Source organism: Lissotriton vulgaris, chromosome 7 (assembly GCF_964263255.1).
Source record: "Lissotriton vulgaris chromosome 7, aLisVul1.2, whole genome shotgun sequence".
NCBI lineage: Eukaryota > Metazoa > Chordata > Amphibia > Caudata > Salamandridae > Lissotriton > Lissotriton vulgaris.
Genome location: NC_141695.1, coordinates 487,033,174 through 487,055,894, shown reverse-complemented (window position 1 = coordinate 487,055,894; position 22,721 = coordinate 487,033,174). Strand labels below are relative to the sequence as shown.

The 22,721-nt window shown below is 45.5% G+C and overlaps 1 protein-coding gene across 2 annotated transcripts in view; it reads left to right on the top strand.

Moving 5' to 3' along the window:
- GAS7 (growth arrest specific 7) overlaps positions 1–22,721 on the top strand; it is a 1,296,657-nt gene that overhangs the window by 1,088,292 nt on the left and 185,644 nt on the right. For both annotated transcript variants that reach the window (XM_086930551.1, XM_086930552.1), the window contains exon 9: positions 393–471. In XM_086930551.1, the coding sequence (XP_086786677.1) occupies positions 393–471 (79 nt within the window). The remainder of the gene's footprint in view (positions 1–392; positions 472–22,721) is intronic.

Genomic DNA, 22,721 nt, shown 5'->3' with positions numbered 1-22,721 from the left:
TGGTTGCTGGACTTAAGGCCTAGCTGGAGGAGTTTAAAATGTGAAATGTATGGTAAAGTTCCGTTGGTTTCAGTTTCACGTCAAGTTTCCCCACCTATCAAACTTTCTTGATAGTTTACTCAATTCACTTTTACTTTGTCAACCGCATACAGAACGGAGCATCTGCCCTGCTACACTGTCAAGTAGGAAGCAACATGATTAAACTATCAACACTTTTCTGAATTGCAAATTGTTTCTGAAATGTTTTTATCCGGCGTTTTCACCGTAGTTCGCGCGTAGGACTAACCGAATAACATTTCTTAAGATATGGTTAATATGCTTCTTATGAAAAGTTAATCTGAACAGGCTTTTACACCTACAAACAATCCCTTCAATGTTTTTTTTCCCTACAGAACCTTAGGAGAGGCGTGGGCGCAAGTTAAGAAAAGTCTGGCAGACGAGGCAGAAGTGCATCTTAAATTTTCCTCCAAGGTAATAAAAATGATCTTCTAGTATATGCAATTAAGAGAGTTTTCTGGTATGCGCATCACTTAGTCTTCCCTTTTCTGTTAATAATTAATACATCATACTTATGTATTTTACTTACTCTTTCGCATGAAAGAACCCGTATGCAAAAAAATAGATATTCGGAAAAAGTTAGAATAGCTAAATACTAGGGCAGAGCGCCATGTAAAATGATCATTTGTTTAAGAAGTCGTCGATTTCCAAGAAGTACCTGTTCCATTCTTAGATATGAGTGTCCTTGTTCGCTTCAAGCCAGCACTTCATCATCAGTCATGTGAGTGCGAAAATCTAGCACAGATGTTATTTTTTAATATACTTAATATTGGGGTTATTTATATAGAACACATGAACTTCAAATAGGAATAGGCACCGATCATTGCAGGATTACAGATGGCTAATGGGATTGTGTATATTTAGGGATGTGGCTGTCCGTGGGTCTTAAGTCCTAGAAGATGACAGCTAGAGAGAGGAATCAAGTGGGGAGGGGTAGCTGGTAAAAGCAGGTGGAGTTAGGAAAGGAGAGGTTTCATCTGCTTCATGAATTCTTGGAAAAAGTCATTTGAGATTCAATGGAGGGGTTATTCCAATGGGAGTGTGTAGGTGGAAATCCATTCTGGCCCTGTCATTTCTCTGTGTAGTGCAAAAGTAGGCTGATCTTGAGGGATTCTCTGCTGTGTTACCTGGCTTCTCGCTGTTGGTGTTCTTAGATTACTTCTCTATCCCATGGACACATCAGACGGAGCCCGCAGGACCCCTCTAACCCTGGGGAATTAGCACTTAGGACCCTAGTATGACCATATATCACTGAAGGCATAGTCAGAAGCGTTAATTGGGATAGGGCTAGTTTAGTGGTGACCGGCCCCTCCTTTGTGTCTTTGTGTCTGTGTATGCAAGGGCTGAGGGGGCGTAACTGGAAAGTACCGCAAATTCTACACTTAATAAACAAATGACCTCCTACCTAAGTGGCTTCTCTCTCATCGATACTGAGAGCCGCTCCGGCCAACGGCAACAATGGCCAGTCTGGCTATGCTCTAGTTGCAGCTCAAGGATCAAGTTGATTTTAGAAACATGAATAATGTGCAAGCTGCTATTTAGGCCTTTGATCCTCTAGGGCATGAACTATGGCAGCAAAGTAGTGTATGGACAAATTTGTAAAAATAACAAGTACATTTGTAAATGTATATGAACATAATTCAACTTATTTTGAAATATTTTGGGGTTTTAAAAACATGTGAATCAAGTAATAAAGTTTGTCATTGTACTGTCAGGTGGTGTAGGATAGACTAGCTAATACAATTCAATGTGATCTACTACAGGGAGGGGAAGACAAGGGGGTAAATAGAGAGTTCCCAACCATGTACTGTAGAGGAGATCGAGCTAACGGGGCCAGACATCACTGATTTAGGTACCCAATTAACACACATAGATAATGTAGCTGACCCCAACGAAATCACCATACTTGAGGGAAATGTGTTTACCCACCCCCCATAGTCAGGATAAGAAGAATAGATGGGCGGGATGAATTGAAAATATTATACTGGAATGTAGCAGGACTTGCCACCAAATACGAGGAACAGGAATGGAGGCAATACATTACTGGGTTTCATGTTATATGTCTTCAGGAGACCTGGATGATTGACTGTAACCATTTCTCCCTGGAAGGGTTTAAGTGCTTCTCAGTCCCCGCCCAAAGGTCAGCCTCAGGAAGAGTTATGGGAGGGCTGATCATATATGTAGACCTTCGTATACAAGGGGCCTGGTCCAACTTCAACTGGGCATCACAGAACATGCAGGCGGTGGGTTTCCGCTCAAAAGGGTTAAACATCACCTTGGTCAATTGGTACAATGCAGTGGGAGCAAATGGTAAGGGAAATACGATAAAAGAACTGGACTCCCGCCTAAACGCCCAGTTAACGATGGGGCCAATGACAAAGTCGGCAGTAGCTCCATCTGTAGTCATGGTAGGGGACTTTAATTGTCACCTGTGTGCAAATCTAAGACCATTTAACAAGGATTGGTCAGGGTGTACTGTGGAGAAAGGACCACACTTCTTGCATTCTTCAGAAGGTTTGGAGCCAGATAAGGTGCTGAAAGGCCACAATTTGGTCCACACAATGGACCTGGTAGAAATGGGCAGCGGCGGGGAGCTCAATCCCACCTTCAAGGGGAGAGGATGTCGGTCGTATATTGACTATATTATGGTCTCATCTATACTCAAAGCCTGGGTTAGTAGGGCGGACATAGAAATTAGCATATTTAGCGACCACAACCCCCTGCTGATAGAGATAAAAGGCACAATTATCAAATATGCATCATGTGGGGTAGGAATGGTGGAGACTATATCAGACCAAGGGAGAAGACTGAGATGGTCTAAAATAGATGGGGATAGTTTTTACAAAAGTTTAATAATCAAAGGGGCAGACGCACTAAACGTTTGTCTCAACCCCAATATTGAGGGGGCTGCTGTAGAAGCGGCATTTGAAAAGATGGCGCACCTCATTGATGGACTATTAAAGACCAATAAGACCAGGATATCACCGACCTCCACACCTAGATGGTTCGACAAAGAATGCTCAAAGGCACATAAGGGCCTGAAATCTAGTTTAAAATCACTGCCAAGAAATAATATTTACGTAGCCCAATGTAGGCTTACATAGAAGAAGGCATTAAAAGCCCGTAAAACTAGCCTACAAATGCAAGCCTGGGCGGACCTAAGGGAGGCGGCAGAAAGAAGAGACCTGACAGAGTTCTGGAAAATTATAAATAAACCTTGTTTCCAGGACTCAAATGCCCCACAAATTTTAAATACCATTTTACTGGAGCAGTGGCACTCCCACTTTAAAAATCTATATAATCACACGGGTGAAATGAACAACGATGAAGATCAGAGGTTAAAATTGACCGTATGGCCAGAGATTACCCTGGCCGAAGTGGAAGGGGCAATCCTGGGGTTAACCAAAAACAAGGGGCCTGGCCAGGATGGCATTCCCCCGACCTATACCTTAGTAAAGTGGAGCTGTGGGCACCTATACTCACGAGGGTCCTGAACGCGGCAGGGGAGGCGGGTCTGCTGCGCTCTTGGTCCTCGGCCACCATTGTTCCAATATTTAAAAAAGGAAATCTGGATGACCCTAATTATTACCGCCCGATATCCTTGATTGATGTTACGGCGAAGGTCCTCGGTCGGGTGGTTTTAAATCGCCTGACTGAATGGGCAGACACCCACCAGGTAATAACGGACACGCAATATGGGTTTAGGGAGGGAAGGTCAACCACTGACCAATGCCTGAACCTCTACCTGTTGGTCGGTAAGTGTACCATAGCCAGCAAGGGGGCAGTGTACCTGGGGTTCATGGATCTCTCCGCGGCATTTGATTATGTGAATAGGGAGAAGTTATGGGCCTTGATGATGGGCCTAGGGGTGAACCAGGATTTAGTTAATATCCTTAAGGCCCTGTACTGGAACACAACTGCGTCTGTCCGTTTTAACCAAAATGGAAACAACACTACATCATTCCCATGTACTAGTGGAGTGTGGCAGGGCTGTATTTTAGCTCCTTTTTTGTTTTCACTTTATATTAATAATTTAGACAGGGAATTATGTAAACTTGGAGTGGATTCCCCTCAAGTAGGTACCCGCCCAGTGCCCGTCCTGCTTGACGCGGTGTTGTTAGACCGGACACCTCGGGGGTTACAAAGGCTTATTGATGGATTTGTGAGTTTTATGTCCACCATCTATTTGTCAGCAAATCTGGACAAATCATATGTCATGCTCGCGGGGGCCAGACCAGATCAGAAATGTTCTTATAAGATAGGAACCTACAAAATTAGTCTAGTCCAGTCTTTTTCCTATCTAGGTGTACTATTTGACGGGCTCTTAAAGTTCAGATCTTTAGTGGACAAACACTCTGCATAACTGGTGGCCTCATCCGGGGCTATAATGGGTTATGGGAGAAGGCTGGGAAGATGGTCTCCTGAGCAGGTGCTGAATTTATACAGATCAATATGCTGCGCTAAGGCAGATTATGGGGCGGAAGTCTGGGGTTTTGTGAACATACACCAGGTCCAGGTAGAGGAAAACAAATTCTTCAGAAAGTTCCACATAGTACATCTGCCTACATTTTACATGAGGAACTGGGAGAACCTTATATTGAAGATCAGATTAAGATCAGGCCACTTTTGGCCTGGTTGAAAATCTGGTCAAACCCCGAGGCAGGCCTCAGTAGACAAATTATCTTAGACTGTTTGAAACGAGGCAAAGGGAGCTCAATCCCCTGGCTACAGTATGTAAAGTGCACTCTAGAGGCCATTGGTTGTAAGAAGTTTTTTACTGAGCCTGAAGCACTTACTGCCCAGAATAAAACGATTGTTAAAAAAATGTTTAGGGAATGGACAACTGCAAGTAGGGCGGCCACTGAAGAGTGCAAACCCACAATTGCGGCTTATGGATTATTGAAAACAGAGAGTGGAAGGGAACCTTAACTTTCACTGATCCATAATGCACAGGATAGATTTTATATGACACGATTTAGATTTACAGGTTTATCAAAAAGGTGAAAAAGGACACTTGTTACACTTTTCAACCTTGGGTTCAAGGAAGAAGAGTACCCTCAAAAACTCAATGCTAATTGGAGTGCGGTATATATGTTTCATCCGCCCCGCATTGTAGTTTTGGCAGTTATCATTGGGTTTTCTTCAGTGTGTTTGCTGCCAGCCACTCCGATTAGCATTGAGTTTTTGAGGGTACTCTTCTTCCTTGAACCCAAGGTTGAAAAGTGTAACAAGTGTCCTTTTTCACCTTTTTGATGAACCTGTACTCTTACCCTGGGGAAAGAAACGGACACATCGATTCCTCATCCCTCCCTGTTGATAAACCACGATTTAGATTTAACCTATTGCGCCACTTGTTGTCCGATCCCCTTGGTTTTACTTTAACCGTTGAGCAGAAAGGTACCTGCGGCTGCGACAATAGGTCTCTGCAGGATACCCTTCATTTTGTTTTGTTATGCTCATTTTATTCAGTACCTAGGCGAAAGTTCCTGGTGGGATTACTGAAACAACTAAAGTTTAAACACGCCAAGGTAGCACTAATGTTTTTACAGAAGGCTAATGATGCCTATACTCTGACCTGTATTTTGAGCTTTATTAAGATGGCAGTGAGGCTAAGGAATTCAAGAGAGATGAGTGGAATATAATACCTGTATATAGAGACTCAGGACAAAATGAATTGGAATGTTAGGATGAAATGAATTGTTTATTTTTAATTTATTTTTAACTATACTTTTAACTGATTGTATGTGCTTTTATGGTATCTTTTCAAGTGCTGAATAAAGATATATTTGATTTGACTAGCTAATACATACAAAAGAGGAAACAGCAGGTTACCCTCTGTAACGACCGGATTCTCGAACCAGATGGGATCAGCTCCTTAGAGCACCTCCAACCCAGTCGGAACGTAATCACCTCCCTCCTTAGGACGTATTTACAATAGGTATATAGGTATATATCTGGTACCTAAGGATGGGGAAATAGCAATATACACGCATAGGTTTTCTACAATATCCCACTCATACCAGTTAGTCTCACGGCCACTTAGACCCAGACTAGTCTACCCTAGGGCAGTTCTGATTACTTACCATTACACACTGACCACAGTCAGTGCTCGCTTGGCACCTCTGCAATCCTGCGTGCCTACGCACTGGTCTGCAGCCCTAGTGCTCTCTTCCTCACAGCCCGGCCCACAATCCGGCGGACCTAAGCACTGGGGTCCCCCCCAGTGTTCTCTAACTCACAGCCCGATCCGCAATCCGGCGGACCTAAGCACTGGTGTCCCCCCAGTGTTCACTTTAACGCCGCTTACCAACGACGATCACTCTCCTATGAATACCTTTGGAAGGAATCTCTCATTGGCTACTCGGGATATGATACTACAATAATAGGAATTATCATCACTTGCCAAATTAAAGCATGTATCCAGTATTCTATGCATTAAGGGGTCCCTCTCTCCCTCATTACTCAGTCACCTCTTACCTGATCGGGAATTACCACAAGAATACGAGGCACATGTTGGTTCACTAAGAACTGGGGTATTTTATTACAATAATCATAAAAACAAAATACTATACTATAACATATATCCTGCAAAGAAAAGTGAAAGGTTAGAATGTGCACACTATGAATAATGGGGTGGACGTCACCTTATGGACACAAAGTCAGGGCTCGGCAGTGATCTAGGTTCCCTTCTCGTCTGTGCCTTGGCTCGTCTTAGAATCACACTTCAGCAGTCACGAGTACACGTAGGCACCGCTATGCTCTATCTTCTCTGCTTTCCTCCAAGTCACTGGAACCTTTCTTTTATTAGCTGCCGTCTCTCTCTTTCTCTCTGGCTGGTCTGCGCTATTTCTCTCTTCTCTTCAATCTTTCTAAGAGAGTATCAGCTTCATGATCTTTCTCGGACTTCAAAATGGCGACTGTCCGCCTGGAAATAATTAAGGGCATTGATGCTAACGGCTAGCTGCCGCCTACAGACTGACTGACTCGCTGCCTGATACTTTCGCTAATATGGAACCTTGTCCTTTAATGGAAAGTTACGGCCAGTAACCTGCTGCCCACCAAATTCTTGTACCTCCCCGTACCAAGGACACGTTCCCAGCTGGCCAGCCTGATGATGTGTCTTCGGAATGGAGAAAAATACAGTCTTTCGATAAGGGCCAGCCTGAGCCGGTTCTCTCCAAGCGAACAACACTTCGAAACTAAAACATTACACTTGACCTAGAAGCCTCTCAAGCTGCTGGGGCATAAGCAAGATGGAGTCTGTCCCGTTTGAGGCCTACAAGGCCCGAAATAAGCATAACTCCATAGAAGGTATACTAGCACTCTTGCAAAAGGACGGATTATCACTAATACTAATGAATCTATCCCCTAACGTAAGTTTATAAGCCCTGATCTAAGGAAAAGGGTACGAAAGTGCATTACTGTGCCCTTTGAATAGGCCCTGTCTGTGGTTCTAATCCCTGCACTGGAATGATAATAGACTAGAGTCCTATGCAATCATCCTCCCTCAAAGGAGGGCCGAAAAAAGTCGGTCAGAGCACCCTCACTCAATGAACATAACAAAGGTGAATGTAGCCTCCTTTTCTTACTTTGATTTCAGGCTCCAAATATACACACAATGAAACCTATATTACATATCTAAAGTTAAGATGGGAGTACAAGTAACGTGCTACCTCCTCATACAATGTGGGATGTTTCAGATGGGGTTTCAAGTAAACAATTTGAAGATGCAGATTTAATTTAATTTTCCTTTTACTTAAGCACAGACTGGTGAGAGAAACTAATTACAATCTTCAGGTAGGTCCGCCAGTGCCAGACCACTATTCTCTGTCAATGTTCAGTAGAAGGAGTAAGAGACGGAAGATTTACTGTGCCTAGCTCAGAAACAGTTGATAAGGTAAGGGCTAAATCAGCACCTTGTACCTTCTTAGAATCTGCTTCACCATGCACCAGATTAGGCTTTTGCTGTGTTGCTCAAGGAGGGATACGGACATCCTTCCTAGCTCAAGGATGCAGATGCTGTGCCAGGAAGCAGCTCACTCTGTAAGAAATGTTTTCATCATCCTGAAAGGGGCAGGGTCTCGACAGTGAGCTGCCCACAACCACAAGGAGTTAGACCTGTCATCCTTAGGGTGGTCTTCCCTCAATGTTTTGCATGCTTACCTCCTCTTTTCTCTGTATCTTTTAGTTGGCCTTAGGACTCTGAGCACTTTACCACTGCTAACTAGTGCTAAAGGGCATGTGCTTCTCCCATAAATATGGAAACATTGGTGTATACACAATTTGCATATTTAATTTACTTATAAGTCCCTTGTAAAGCTGTATACCATATACCCAGGGTGTCTAATCTAAATGCTACTAGTGGACCTGCCGGCTGCTTGTGCCACCCACACAAGTAGCCTTTCAAACTTGCCATTGCAAGGCCTGTGTGTGCAATTATATGCCACTTTGACTTAGAAAGTAAAATCCCTTTCCAAGCCTTAAGTACCCCTTTTATTACATATAAGTCACCCCTAAGGTAGGCCCTGTGTAGCCGGAAGGGCAAGGTGCTGTGTCACTAAAAGGTAAGACATGTACTCTTAGGTTTTACTTGTACTGGTAGTAACAAACACCCAAATTTGTTTTTCACTACTGTACTTTTTCTAACAGGGATTTTCTTGCTGCTCAGGTCAAACTACATTAGGTGATACAAGAATACTTTGGGACAGCTGATTACTAATATTATCCCCCTGTTTATGTGGTGCAGTAGCTCAACTGCAGAACCCAGTATGATCATGACGTCTCTCCTGTATCCCACGGCAGTTGTCATTACAAAAAATCAGACCATGGGTGATCACAGGGGAGGGGCAAGGGACTTGCTATTAATAAATTGGAGGATTCCCTTGAAGCTATGAATTTGTGGGTATTCATAATCGTTACCATTGGGTTCTTGCCTACTGACACTAGATGATTCACAATACTGCTGTTAGAATTACCCATGGCCTCAATAAAAGGAACCGCATTTCTGAAGCTAGGAGCTCTTTGCACTGGCTTTGTACAAAAGTAGGTCACCTTCAGATGCCTCCACAATTTAGCCCTGATTGTTTAATGGCTAAGATCAACTGTTAGATTGCTTCTCTGTCTCTCTGGAGCAACTTAAGCCATCACATCCATACTCCTAAATTCAGAATTTTTATCAAAGGCTAAGCCTACGCCATGAAATATTAATAACAATAAAACAGGAGGACTATAAATTTCAACATGTGCATTAACAAAAAGCTGTATTAAAACCAAAGTTGTGTCATTTATAGTGTTAAGGTAATTTATAATCTCACTAGTGCGATCATTGAAATCTGTTCTTTTAAAGGTAAGGTCATGAGCACCGCATTTAGTGCACACGTGATGGTTTGCATGGCTGCTGTTTGATTAAGGGCTTGCAGCACTAACTATAACAGACTACAAAGAAACAAGTTCACTACCAGTGTGACCAAATTCGCTACCTGACTGAAAGCCAACTGTCTCAAGCTCAACACAGACAAGATAGAAATTGTGATCTTTGGCAAGAACAACTCACCATGGGATTCCAACTGGTGACTGGCTGAATTGGACCCACACCCATCACCCACGCCTGGAACCTAGACATAATCATCCACAGGAAACTGGACATGATAGCACAAGTCAACACCATCACTGCATCCTGCTTCCACACTCCGAACATGCTGAAGAAGATCTTCAAATCGCTTGCAAGCAAAACTAGAAAATTATTTGTGTGCATTAAAGATATATAAAGGGGATAGTAGATCTTTGCATCTACAGCATGTTTAATTAGCATATGAGCCCTTGAGAGTGTTAAACAGATACATTTACTATCTATCGATTATGATCAAAAACAAAATTTGCAGCACATGCAGCTACAAACATACCCTTTGGCCCAACCAGGGGCAACACATCTAAGGTACATATATTTAACTTTCAAGGAATTGAGGTTCGATTAAACGTAAATATAATGCCACACTAAAGTATATCAGTCTAGGAAATAAAGCAGAGGTGACCACAGCCTGTAAAGAGACCCATATTTAGTATTCATTTGAATTATGGTATTATCGAGGTATATCTACATAATGAAATCAAACAAAATGTTATACTTTGAAATAGGTACATGCATGTGCAGTAATTTCCAATAAATATTTACTAAACTATAAATACACATAGGTAAGAACATGTAACTTTCGTAGATGAGTATAGCGCACCTCTTTAGCAAAACTTGTCTGTACATATGGATTAACGTTGCATAATCTTTTCTCTTCCACCATATGCCGGTAATGACGTTGTAGCACATGGAGTAAATAAAGGTTTCTAAAATGCATGCGACTGAAAACAAGCATAATGAATAAGGTAGTATGCATAGTAACAGATTAATGGAAATACAAATGTAACATGTAGCAAAGCCAGTTACATTTCACCACGGAACTCTCGGGAAGTGCTTGAAACATGAAACCTGCACTGAATAGTCGCAGAGAAATATGAAATAAAAAACCCGCAAAAGAGAAATGCATATAATATTTGGCACTGAGCTATGAGACAGAAATGTCTCTTGTGATTTTCCAGCTGCAGGGCTTAAATTCACTATGATGATTGAAGTTCTGAAAAACATGGGACCATTAGTCTTTACTTCAGTTTCCACAACCAATATCGGTCGAAGGGAGGCCTGAGAATAAGGAATACAAGTGCAGCTTGAACCTAGGGATGTACAGCGTATATGTCATTCTTTCATCTTCATTGGAAAACTGTAGGTTGAACCGGATGAACATTAATGCTCGTTCTAATGTCGTGGATGAAGTGCCGCTCTCCAAACCCAAGACCTCTTTCTAAACACACTCCCGTGGCTTTTCATTGCTCCGGCAGCAGGTTAACAGGAGCAATTTGTTAATCAACCAGTCTGAAATGATTCTCTGCCCTTTGGATTCTTTTCCACAGGAACTCTATGGAATAGGTACTGAAGTGGACACAGGTGCAGGCAAACACAATGTCTGGGCCCACCGGCACGCAGAAAGCAAAGGAAACCAACAGTGCGCACACACAGAATATCCAACATAGGGCCTCCTTTTCCTGTAAAAGGGCATGCCCAGACAAACAGTGAATGCTGAAAGCCACATTTACTCGACCCCACACAGGGACAAGGGCCATTTAGCACATTAATGGAAATGCCCCATCCAGTGACATGAGACAGGCACCAATCGTACCTTGTTAGAGGAAGGAAATTGCTAGCCAAGTCTCCACCGCGAGGTGTTGCTATATCAACAGGTCAAATCACATATGCTGCCTCCCCACAGGACTACTGCAGAATGCCACAGTCTTTGTCTGCTGGCAGATTTGGTGCAGATGGCACAGTTGGTTCCTGAAACCGTGATGTTCCCATGGAGTAGTGTAAACAAAAGTATGACGGCAGCCATCAAAGATACCGTTGTAAGAAGAATATCTGTACACCCAAGTACATTTATGGGTAAATGTAACTGTTATTTTTTTTCTTCATTTTTTGTGAATCACTTTTTATTGAGTTTTCACATAAGCACAGCAAGACAATTACAGGCATTTGTGCTGTTAGGCGGTTCAGTCATTACAGCTCGCGCCACCCGTAGATGCTTATACAGTATCAGTACATGCCTCATGGAAACCGAGCAAAGTTGGAAGGGCAGAGTCAATGTGAGCGTTTCCAATACATCTCCAATACGTGAGCAAGGGAAGGGGAGAGGGGACATGAGGACATAGTACTCCATGCCAATCTCACAGTCTCAAGTGTCCAATGAAACTTGGGTATTAGTTCATGTTGGCTTCAGCATGCGTGCGCATATGTGGCCATGCAAAGTCCTTGGTTGCACTGGCGCTCGTGTACAGGTAGGTAGCAGTAAAAGATTCACAAGTAACCCTCAACCCCCACACAGATGTATTGGCCGTGACGTAGGTGGTAAATACAAGCCACAATTATCAGCTGCTTCCCCATATCCAAAATGTGCACACATGTGTTGTGTCAACCAGTTTGCAGTAAAGGGAGTGGCACAGTGTATGTGCTGTGCTAGTCAGTGCATGCACTAGTGGTCTGTAGCTTGGGCATGGGATGGATCTACAGGAGGTGTATCTGTGCTGTATTGCAGCTCAGTATATATGGTCTCCCAGCATGTGGCGATAGAGATATTAGGTAGCCCCAGGGTTTCCTTGCGTTTCATAGCTAAACTTTCCGCTACTAAAAATAATAATAATAATAAGGTATTTTATAAAGCGCCTGGCGACGCCATCCCGGCGTGTCCCCGCGCTGTGGAGAACAAGTTATCAGAGACATACAGACCTCCCAACACCCACCGCCTTTTCAGCTGCTTATAGTTTATATAAGTATGTTTTTAGCATTGTTCTAAATTTCGTTTCAGATTCTTCCAGCCTTAGGGATATGGGGAGAGCATTCCAGCTTTTTGCCACTACATATCTGAAAGAGCGACCACCTAGTTTTGCTCTTTTTACACTGGTGATCATTAACAAACCCATCCCCTCTGATCGTAAGGCTCTGGTTGGCTCATACCTAAGTACTAGATCAAGCAAATAGGGAGGGGCTTTATGTTGGAGTATCCTGTGGCACATTAAGAGGGCTTTAAACATCACTCTTTTCTTGATCGATAGCCAGTGTAGAGCCGCTAATGCTGGTTTTGATGCTGCTCTTCTGGGGAGTCGTAATAAAAGACGAGCTGCTGTATTTTGGAGGACCTGTAGCCGCTTTAAACTATGTTCTGTAGCACCCAGGAACAAGACATTCCCGTAATCCATACGGGAGGTCACCAGCGCCTGGGTCATAGTGCGTCTAGCCTCAAGCGGGAGTGAATCCAGGGTGCGATTTAGAGTTTTCAGGACCCCGAAGCATTTTCCTACGAGGCGACGAATGTGGCCTTCGTAGGACAGAGTGGGGTCCACCCATATACCCAAGTTTTTGGCTTCTGTACAGGGTACAGGTGTGAGACCCAGACACGTTGGCCACCAATCTGGAGACCAACTCAGGTTGTTCCCTCCCTCAACCATTACCTCTGTTTTAGATCCATTTAGTTTTAGGCAATGTGCGTCCATCCATTCAGCTAGTGCTTGCATGCAAGCCTTAAAATTAGATGCTGCTATTGATGGTGCTTGAGACAGCGAGATCAGCAGTTGGGTGTCATCTGCGTAGGAGACCAACTCTACTCCATACGCCCGCACCACTTCGGCCAAGGGGGTCCATGCATGGAATTACGCCAAAGGTGTATATGAGTGGGGGTCAGGTGCTTTCCTATTTTTACTAATCAGCCTCTTGGCCACTATTAATCCCAAATCAAGGAACCTGGATATGACTTTCATGGCGGGTGTCCTGTGGAACCTATGTAATTGGTTTGCAGGCCACTCAAATGGCAACTACTGACCAGTGCAAGCATGTAGAAATGCGGCCACTTCCCTCCAATATACACTCACTTAATGGCACCTCCAGAATATGTGAAGCAAGTCAGCCCCCAGCTCCTTGCATCTTGAGCATGTAGCGTCGCCACGATTAAAGTATTGGTTGATTTTCGCAGACGTGAGATATGCTCTATGTATGATAAACAACTGTATCTGACGGAAGCGCCTGTTCCTGGGGATACGAGTCGGGCTCTCAAGTACTTGGACCCACTCTTTGTCTGTGAACTGGGGACCCAGATCTTGTTCCCATTTACGGCGAAGTGTGTCAAGATTGATCGCTGTGTGGACCCTGAGCGAAGCTGTAAACCAATGTGTCGGGTGTCTACCTCGCCCCATGACGTGTAGGTTTTGCATAGTGAGGTGCGTCCGCAGCTCTGAGGTGAAATCCCCCCCAATTTTGACGAGAGCAAGGCAACCAGTGCACGGTGATTGAGAAAAAACCCAGTAGGTAATCCCTCTTCATCTACAAGCATTACATAATGGCATAAGCGCCCCTCATGATACAGATCTGCAAGAGTATTGACGCCTTTTTCCTGCCACTCCCTGAGCGAAAGCGGCGTCAGAACCGCCTGCCCAGCGGGAGATCCCTCCAGCGGGATCGCTGGTGCATTGGGGATCATGTTGCATGTTATATATAGACTCCTGCAGAAGCATTTGTAGGCAACAGCAAGTAGTAAAGATTCTGGCAGACACAGGCGCGTTCCCGGATGGAACAGTGTGACAATGCGCTCCTGAAGGTATGGCGGTTGTGTAGTTGCAGTGTCTGCACAGTGACAGCCCGATAACCACGTGCATTCCATTGCAGTTGGGAGGCTAAATAGTAGTGTTCAAAACAGGGAGCTGCCAGTCCGCCTTGGTCTGTCGGTAGATACAGTTTTCTAATTGCCAACCTATGTCGGGTATTGCCCCAAATGAAGGTTTTGAGCTGTTTAGGAAAGGTGGTGAAGAAGAAGGCCAGCACGTATAGTGGCAAGCTTGTAAAGCAGTATAGGAGCCTCGGGAGTATCACCATTTTGGTGAGTGCTATTCTACCCGCTAGAGCCAATGGTAGCATGCTCCAGAATCGCATTGGCAGCTTAATGGATGTCACCGCCCTCCCATGGTTTCCATCAAATAGATTGTTCGGCTGGCGGTAGATCTGAATCCCTAGATAGCGGAACGTATCAGGTTTCCACTGTACTAGTTTGCCACTCATGGTGAATAGTGGGTCAGTGAGTCTTTCTTTGAATGGGTAAAGGCAGGATTTATCCACATTTACTTTCAATTCAATTCAATTCAGTTAGTTTATATAGCGCGCTACATACCCAGAGGGTCTCAAGGCGCTTGAAGAAGGGTGGGGAATTACTTGTCGAATATCCAGGTTTTAAGTTGCTTTCTGAATGCTAGGTGGTTCTGAGTGAGGCGAAGGTGAATGGCAAGTGAGTTCCAGGTTTTAGCCGCCAGGTAGGAGAAGGATCTTCCTCCTGTGCAGGTGACATGCTCTGGTAGTGAATTACAGCCATTTTAGTTTTTCACTATTGTAAGGCTATCTTGCCCCACAGGCTATCATGGGGGATGCTGGCTACCGTGGCTACCAGCATATCTTCCCTATCATGGGGAATGCTGGCTACCGTGGCTACCAGCATATCTTCCCATAGGAGCAAGATAGGACATAAAAGTCTGGTTTCCCTGAACTCAGAATTTAATAACACATCTTTTAGGAAAGGTTGTTTTAAAATCCTGTGTTTGAGAACAACATGTTTAGAAAACTGCGGTTCTCTTGTATGACCTTTCTGTGGGCCTGTTTGTGAATTGGCTGTCTGGTTTGTGAGTGACAGGGGCTGGGTGGCTCCCAGAGTCTGTGTGGGCAATCCCTGGGCTAAATAGCTTTCCTAAATTGGCATTCCGGCATACAGCTTACGGAGGCTCCAGGTGGTGCAGAACCACGCGGCCCGGCTTATTTACGGTCTTCCACGCTACCATCATTCCTCCCCCCTCCTTAGGGAGCTCCACTGGCTGCCTATCAGGGAGCGTTCCCTTTTCAAGACCGCCTGTATGACCTTCCAGGCCCGGCAAGGCACTGCCCCGGCCTTCATTTCCTCGCTAATAAGCGAATATGTTCCATCTAGAGAGCTCCGGTCTTCTTCCAAAACTTTCCTCCAAACCCCACGTTTTAAGCGAAAAAAGTGGGGTGGTGCCAATTTTTCTACCTTGGCCCCCACCTTTTGGAACTCTCTGCCTGATCACCTACGTTCTGCCACCCACTATGCCTCTTTTCGAAAAGACCTCAAAACGTTCCTGTTTAGACAGGCCTTCCCCTCATAAACACACTCATCCCTGCAATCCTCAGTAATTCGGACCTCTGTTAGCGCCAAGAAACCGCTCGGTGGACGTTGCGCTTTATAAATGTTTTTTAAATTAAATTAAATTAAATAGCTCCATCTGCATATAGAGTGGTGGGAGGGGTTAGAACCTGGGCCTGAATAGGGCTGTGCCTGCCTTCCACAATGCTAGCTCCACCTCCTGCTGGGCGGAAGATGACGACCCTACCCCTCTCTCTGAAAGGAAAGGAGAGGCCAGGAAAACAAAGTGCTCAAGGAACACCCAGAACTGGTTCAGACCGGGCTCAGAGCCCTCCTGCACAAAGGGATCAAAGACTTTTAGGGGTATTAGTACAGGACCCCTGACTACTGAAAATTAGATCATCCTGGAAACAAGAAGGAACCTCTGCCAAGGAGAAAGCTGGAAGACTGAAGAAGGACTGCCCTGCTGTGTGATGCTGGACTGACCTGCAGTTGCATGGCTGCCTAGGAGAGGGGAATGACTTTGTTGTTGCTTTGTCCGCTCGCTTGAAGGAATCTCCAAGGGCCTGTTGTGAGCTGGCTCCCTGTTTTGAAGTCCCAGGAACAAAACAAAAGGACTTCAGCCCAGCTTCCCTGAGCTCTGCTGAGAGAGCTTTGTCCTTCCTAGAGTGATTGGGCCAGTTGTGGTGCCTCTGGAAGTTGTACCTGTGCTGGGAAGCTGGAAACCAAGATTTGAGAGACTTTGCTACAGAAAAGTTATTGCATCGTTCGCTTGCGGAGCGCATCTCCGACAGTGCAAGGAAATTCCTGCCGCTACGAAGGTTGAGTTCGTTGCAGCGCCTGTTGACGCTGCCGGAGACGTCACATCCTTCGTTTGCAGGAAGATTACCATCGCTGCGAGCATCGCCGCAGAGCCTGTCATTGCTGGGTGAGATCGCCGCACTGCTTGCTGGCGGACCGCATCACGTCGCTGTGAACATCGTCGCAGAGCCATCGCATCGAGGAGCGGCGAGAGGAAGATCGCTGCTGAATCACACATCGTGCCTTTGCGAGAACAAAATTCCCATGGAACCTACGCACCGGAATCCTTACAAGTCATTGCCTTCCTCCCCATAGAAACCGAATTCGTCGCAATACACCCGCTGCTGCAGCGGGCTGTCGCCAACGCCTCCCTATGGTCTCAGGAGTAACGCATAGTTTGTTTTCCACCGCACCAGCTTCTGCTTTGGAACTTTGTCGCATTTAAAGGTACTGTTGGCTAAACGTGACGCAACTGTGAATTTTTTACGCAACTGTGGATTATTTTTATAGCACCTTTAAGAACTCTTTTGCAACCATATTCCCAGTTGAATGCTGGCAACGCACACGAATGGGTTGAATTCAGGGCAATATGCAGGATAATCAAGCGATAAGTGACGGAGCACTAGAAGCTTGCGTCCGCCATGCCGGCTCGCCAGCCTCGTCCCAGGTAAATGTACCTGTTATGCCTATATGCCTACTGTCTGTGCGCCAGTTTATGCGTTTGGGGTTGTGAGCGTGTGTACATGGCTTTGCCCGGCAGTCAACCAGTCCCAACTCTCCATCATTCTACAATACCTTCCATGTCCTCCTTGCCAAGCAGATGCCTATGGTTAGCCCTCCTGCTTTGGGTCCCTCTCTCATTTCCTCCTTCCACTTTCCCACTACATGTAGCACTTGATTTGACTTTACAGCAGCATAAATCACTACACATGCAGCCAGCATAACATAACATGTCTCTTGGTCTGTGTTAATGAGGAGCAGCATGTCCTGTGGCTAGGTTTAGGAGTGACTGTATATTTATGTGCTTGTGTGCCCGTTTGCGGGTCTGTCAATGTGGGTAGCTTTAGGTGTAATGGTCCTTGTGTATGTGGATATGTGTAGGTATGTAGCTTTGTATTTTCATGTATGCGTCATCCGTTGTAGGATTTGGGCTTTTTGGCTAAAGTTCCCTAAACTTTTTGCTTTCCCCCTAGACCGGTTTCCTGACATAGAGTTGCCAATTTAGATGCTTTGGACACTTTGCCACTGCTGATCAGTGTCAAAGTACAAGTATTCCCTATGTAAAATGTGATGCTAATTGGTTGGCCATGATTGGTATATTTGCCTTCCTAGTAAAATTCCTAGTGATGTGCACTGTGTGTGCCAGGGCTAGTAATGCAAGGCACAGAGAGACTGAAATTCTGGCCCGCAGTGTAGGGCCTGCGCACAGAATGCTAAGTTAGAATGTGGTACTGACAAGTGCAACTACTTGTCAGCCCTGACTCTCCCTTTTACATTCACATTTGGCACCCCTGTGGTAGGTCCCGTTGTAATCCCTAGGCAGGGTGCAGTGTAGGTAAAAGACAGAATATATCCTAAGGTGTGCGTTATGTTCTGACAGTGAAAATCATTCAATTTCGTTTTTAACTGCTGAATGGCCATTCTGCCATAGGACAGAATAGGGGAGGCTAGGTTTTGCATTTGTTAGCCTAGTTTACGGTCAGTTTGTAATGGAAAGGTGAAGTTTAGTATGTATGAACTCACAGTGTCCTAACATCTTTCTGTGAAGGCGGTTTTGCCACTTTGTGTTCAGAAACCACTATTTTAAAATGTGGCTGAGTTTTGTGCTCTGTGTGTTTTTGCTGAAATGTGTATTGTCTGTCTGGAACTGAAAAGTGAGAGGAGCTGGAAGAGGTCTTGACACAGGGAGGGGTTGGGATGGCACCAGGCTGCCCTGCATCTGAAGAGTAGGGGGACGAGAAGCACGGGAGGAGAAAAGACCTGGGCTGGTGCTATAAACCGACTGTCCCATCTCCTGCTGAGTGATTAAGGATCCAGACCCCTAGTATCAAAGGGAGAGAGGTGACACCGGGAGGGAGACACCCAGAACTGATTTAGGGAGGAGTCAGGGACCCCTGAGCACAAACAAACTTCAAAGACTGTAAGGGGTATAACTGTGAGAGCTGCAACCCCTGACCATTAGAATGGATTTAGACTAAAAAGGCTTGGACCCATTCTGTGGTCAAGAGGAACCTCTGCTAAAGAAGGAGCAACTGAAGAGACTGCGGTGGAAAGACCAATCCTTGCTTTGTGATCGGGGACTGGTCTGCAGTTTGCTGTTCTAACTACGGGAGAGGCTGTTGGGACTGTGCTTGGAGGCGCTGGGTCCCGCTGCTTGAAGAAGACTGTGCTTTGTGCTGTGTTTTGTAACGCCAAAGGCCCGAGGTGAGCAGAAGCATTTGTAGGCAACAGCAAGTAGTAAAGATTCTGGCAGACACAGGCGCGTTCCCGGATGGAACAGTGTGACAATGCGCTCCTGAAGGTATGGCGGTTGTGTAGTTGCAGTGTCTGCACAGTGACAGCCCGATAACCACGTGCATTCCATTGCAGTTGGGAGGCTAAATAGTAGTGTTCAAAACAGGGAGCTGCCAGTCCGCCTTGGTCTGTCGGTAGATACAGTTTTCTAATTGCCAACCTATGTCGGGTATTGCCCCAAATGAAGGTTTTGAGCTGTTTAGTAAAGGTGGTGAAGAAGAAGGCCAGCACGTATAGTGGCAAGCTTGTAAAGCAGTATAGGAGCCTCGGGAGTATCACCATTTTGGTGAGTGCTATTCTACCCGCTAGAGCCAATGGTAGCATGCTCCAGAATCGCATTGGCAGCTTAATGGATGTCACCGCCCTCCCATGGTTTCCATCAAATAGATTGTTCGGCTGGCGGTAGATCTGAATCCCTAGATAGCGGAACGTATCAGGTTTCCACTGTACTAGTTTGCCACTCATGGTGAATAGTGGGTCAGTGAGTCTTTCTTTGAATGGGTAAAGGCAGGATTTATCCACATTTACTTTCAATTCAATTCAATTCAGTTAATTTATATAGCGCGCTACATACCCAGAGGGTCTCAAGGCGCTTGAAGAAGGGTGGGGAATTACTTGTCGAATATCCAGGTTTTAAGTTGCTTTCTGAATGCTAGGTGGTTCTGAGTGAGGCGAAGGTGAATGGCAAGTGAGTTCCAGGTTTTAGCCGCCAGGTAGGAGAAGGATCTTCCTCCTGTGCAGGTGACATGCTCTGGTAGTGAATTACAGCCATTTTAGTTTTTCACTATTGTAAGGCTATCTTGCCCCACAGGCTATCATGGGGGATGCTGGCTACCGTGGCTACCAGCATATCTTCCCTATCATGGGGAATGCTGGCTACCGTGGCTACCAGCATATCTTCCCATAGGAGCAAGATAGGACATAAAAGTCTGGTTTCCCTGAACTCAGAATTTAATAACACATCTTTTAGGAAAGGTTGTTTTAAAATCCTGTGTTTGAGAACAACATGTTTAGAAAACTGCGGTTCTCTTGTATGACCTTTCTGTGGGCCTGTTTGTGAATTGGCTGTCTGGTTTGTGAGTGACAGGGGCTGGGTGGCTCCCAGAGTCTGTGTGGGCAATCCCTGGGCTAAATAGCTCCATCTGCATATAGAGTGGTGGGAGGGGTTAGAACCTGGGCCTGAATAGGGCTGTGCCTGCCTTCCACAATGCTAGCTCCACCTCCTGCTCGGCGGAAGATGACGACCCTACCCCTCTCTCTGAAAGGAAAGGAGAGGCCAGGAAAACAAAGTGCTCAAGGAACACCCAGAACTGGTTCAGACCGGGCTCAGAGCCCTTCTGCACAAAGGGATCAAAGACTTTTAGGGGTATTAGTACAGGACCCCTGACTACTGAAAATTAGATCATCCTGGAAACAAGAAGGAACCTCTGCCAAGGAGAAAGCTGGAAGACTGAAGAAGGACTGCCCTGCTGTGTGATGCTGGACTGACCTGCAGTTGCATGGCTGCCTAGGAGAGGGGAATGACTTTGTTGTTGCTTTGTCCGCTCGCTTGAAGGAATCTCCAAGGGCCTGTTGTGAGCTGGCTCCCTGTTTTGAAGTCCCAGGAACAAAACAAAAGGACTTCAGCCCAGCTTCCCTGAGCTCTGCTGAGAGAGCTTTGTCCTTCCTAGAGTGCTTGGGCCAGTTGTGGTGCCTCTGGAAGTTGTACCTGTGCTGGGAAGCTGGAAACCAAGATTTGAGAGACTTTGCTACAGAAAAGTTATTGCATCGTTCGCTTGCGGAGCGCATCTCCGACAGTGCAAGGAAATTCCTGCCGCTACGAAGGTTGAGTTCGTTGCAGCGCCTGTTGACGCTGCCGGAGACGTCACATCCTTCGTTTGCAGGAAGATTACCATCGCTGCGAGCATCGCCGCAGAGCCTGTCATTGCTGGGTGAGATCGCCGCACTGCTTGCTGGCGGACCGCATCACGTCGCTGTGAACATCGTCGCAGAGCCATCGCATCGAGGAGCGGCGAGAGGAAGATCGCTGCTGAATCACACATCGTGCCTTTGCGAGAACAAAATTCCCATGGAACCTACGCACCGGAATCCTTACAAGTCATTACCTTCCTCCCCATAGAAACCGAATTCGTCGCAATACACCCGCTGCTGCAGCGGGCTGTCGCCAACGCCTCCCTATGGTCTCAGGAGTAACGCATAGTTTGTTTTCCACCGCACCAGCTTCTGCTTTGGAACTTTGTCGCATTTAAAGGTACTGTTGGCTAAACGTGACGCAACTGTGAATTTTTTACGCAACTGTGGATTATTTTTATAGCACCTTTAAGAACTCTTTTGCAACCATATTCCCAGTTGAATGCTGGCAACGCACACAAATGGGTTGAATTCAGGGCAATATGCAGGATAATCAAGCGATTAGTGACGGAGCACTAGAAGCTTGCGTCCGCCATGCCGGCTCGCCGGCCTCGCCCCAGGTAAATGTACCTGTTATGCCTATATGCCTACTGTCTGTGCGCCAGTTTATGCGTTTGGGGTTGTGGGCGTGTGTACATGGCTTTGCCCGGCAGTCAACCAGTCCCAACTCTCCATCATTCTACAATACCTTCCATGTCCTCCTTGCCAAGCAGATGCCTATGGTTAGCCCTCCTGCTTTGGGTCCCTCTCTCATTTCCTCCTTCCACTTTCCCACTACATGTAGCACTTGATTTGACTTTACAGCAGCATAAATCACTACACATGCAGCCAGCATAACATAACATGTCTCTTGGTCTGTGTTAATGAGGAGCAGCATGTCCTGTGGCTAGGTTTAGGAGTGACTGTATATTTATGTGCTTGTGTGCCCGTTTGCGGGTCTGTCAATGTGGGTAGCTTTAGGTGTAATGGTCCTTGTGTATGTGGATATGTGTAGGTATGTAGCTTTGTATTTTCATGTATGCGTCATCCGTTGTAGGATTTGGGCTTTTTGGCTAAAGTTCCCTAAACTTTTTGCTTTCCCCCTAGACCGGTTTCCTGACATAGAGTTGCCAATTTAGATGCTTTGGACACTTTGCCACTGCTGATCAGTGTCAAAGTACAAGTATTCCCTATGTAAAATGTGATGCTAATTGGTTGGCCATGATTGGTATATTTGCCTTCCTAGTAAAATCCCTAGGGATGTGCACTGTGTGTGCCAGGGCTAGTAATGCAAGGCACAGAGAGACTGAAATTCTGGCCCGCAGTGTAGGGCCTGCGCACAGAATGCTAAGTTAGAATGTGGTACTGACAAGTGCAACTACTTGTCAGCCCTGACTCTCCCTTTTACATTCACATTTGGCACCCCTGTGGTAGGTCCCGTTGTAATCCCTAGGCAGGGTGCAGTGTAGGTAAAAGACAGAATATATCCTAAGGTGTGCGTTATGTTCTGACAGTGAAAATCATTCAATTTCGTTTTTAACTGCTGAATGGCCATTCTGCCATAGGACAGAATAGGGGAGGCTAGGTTTTGCATTTGTTAGCCTAGTTTACGGTCAGTTTGTAATGGAAAGGTGAAGTTTAGTATGTATGAACTCACAGTGTCCTAACATCTTTCTGTGAAGGCGGTTTTGCCACTTTGTGTTCAGAAACCACTATTTTAAAATGTGGCTG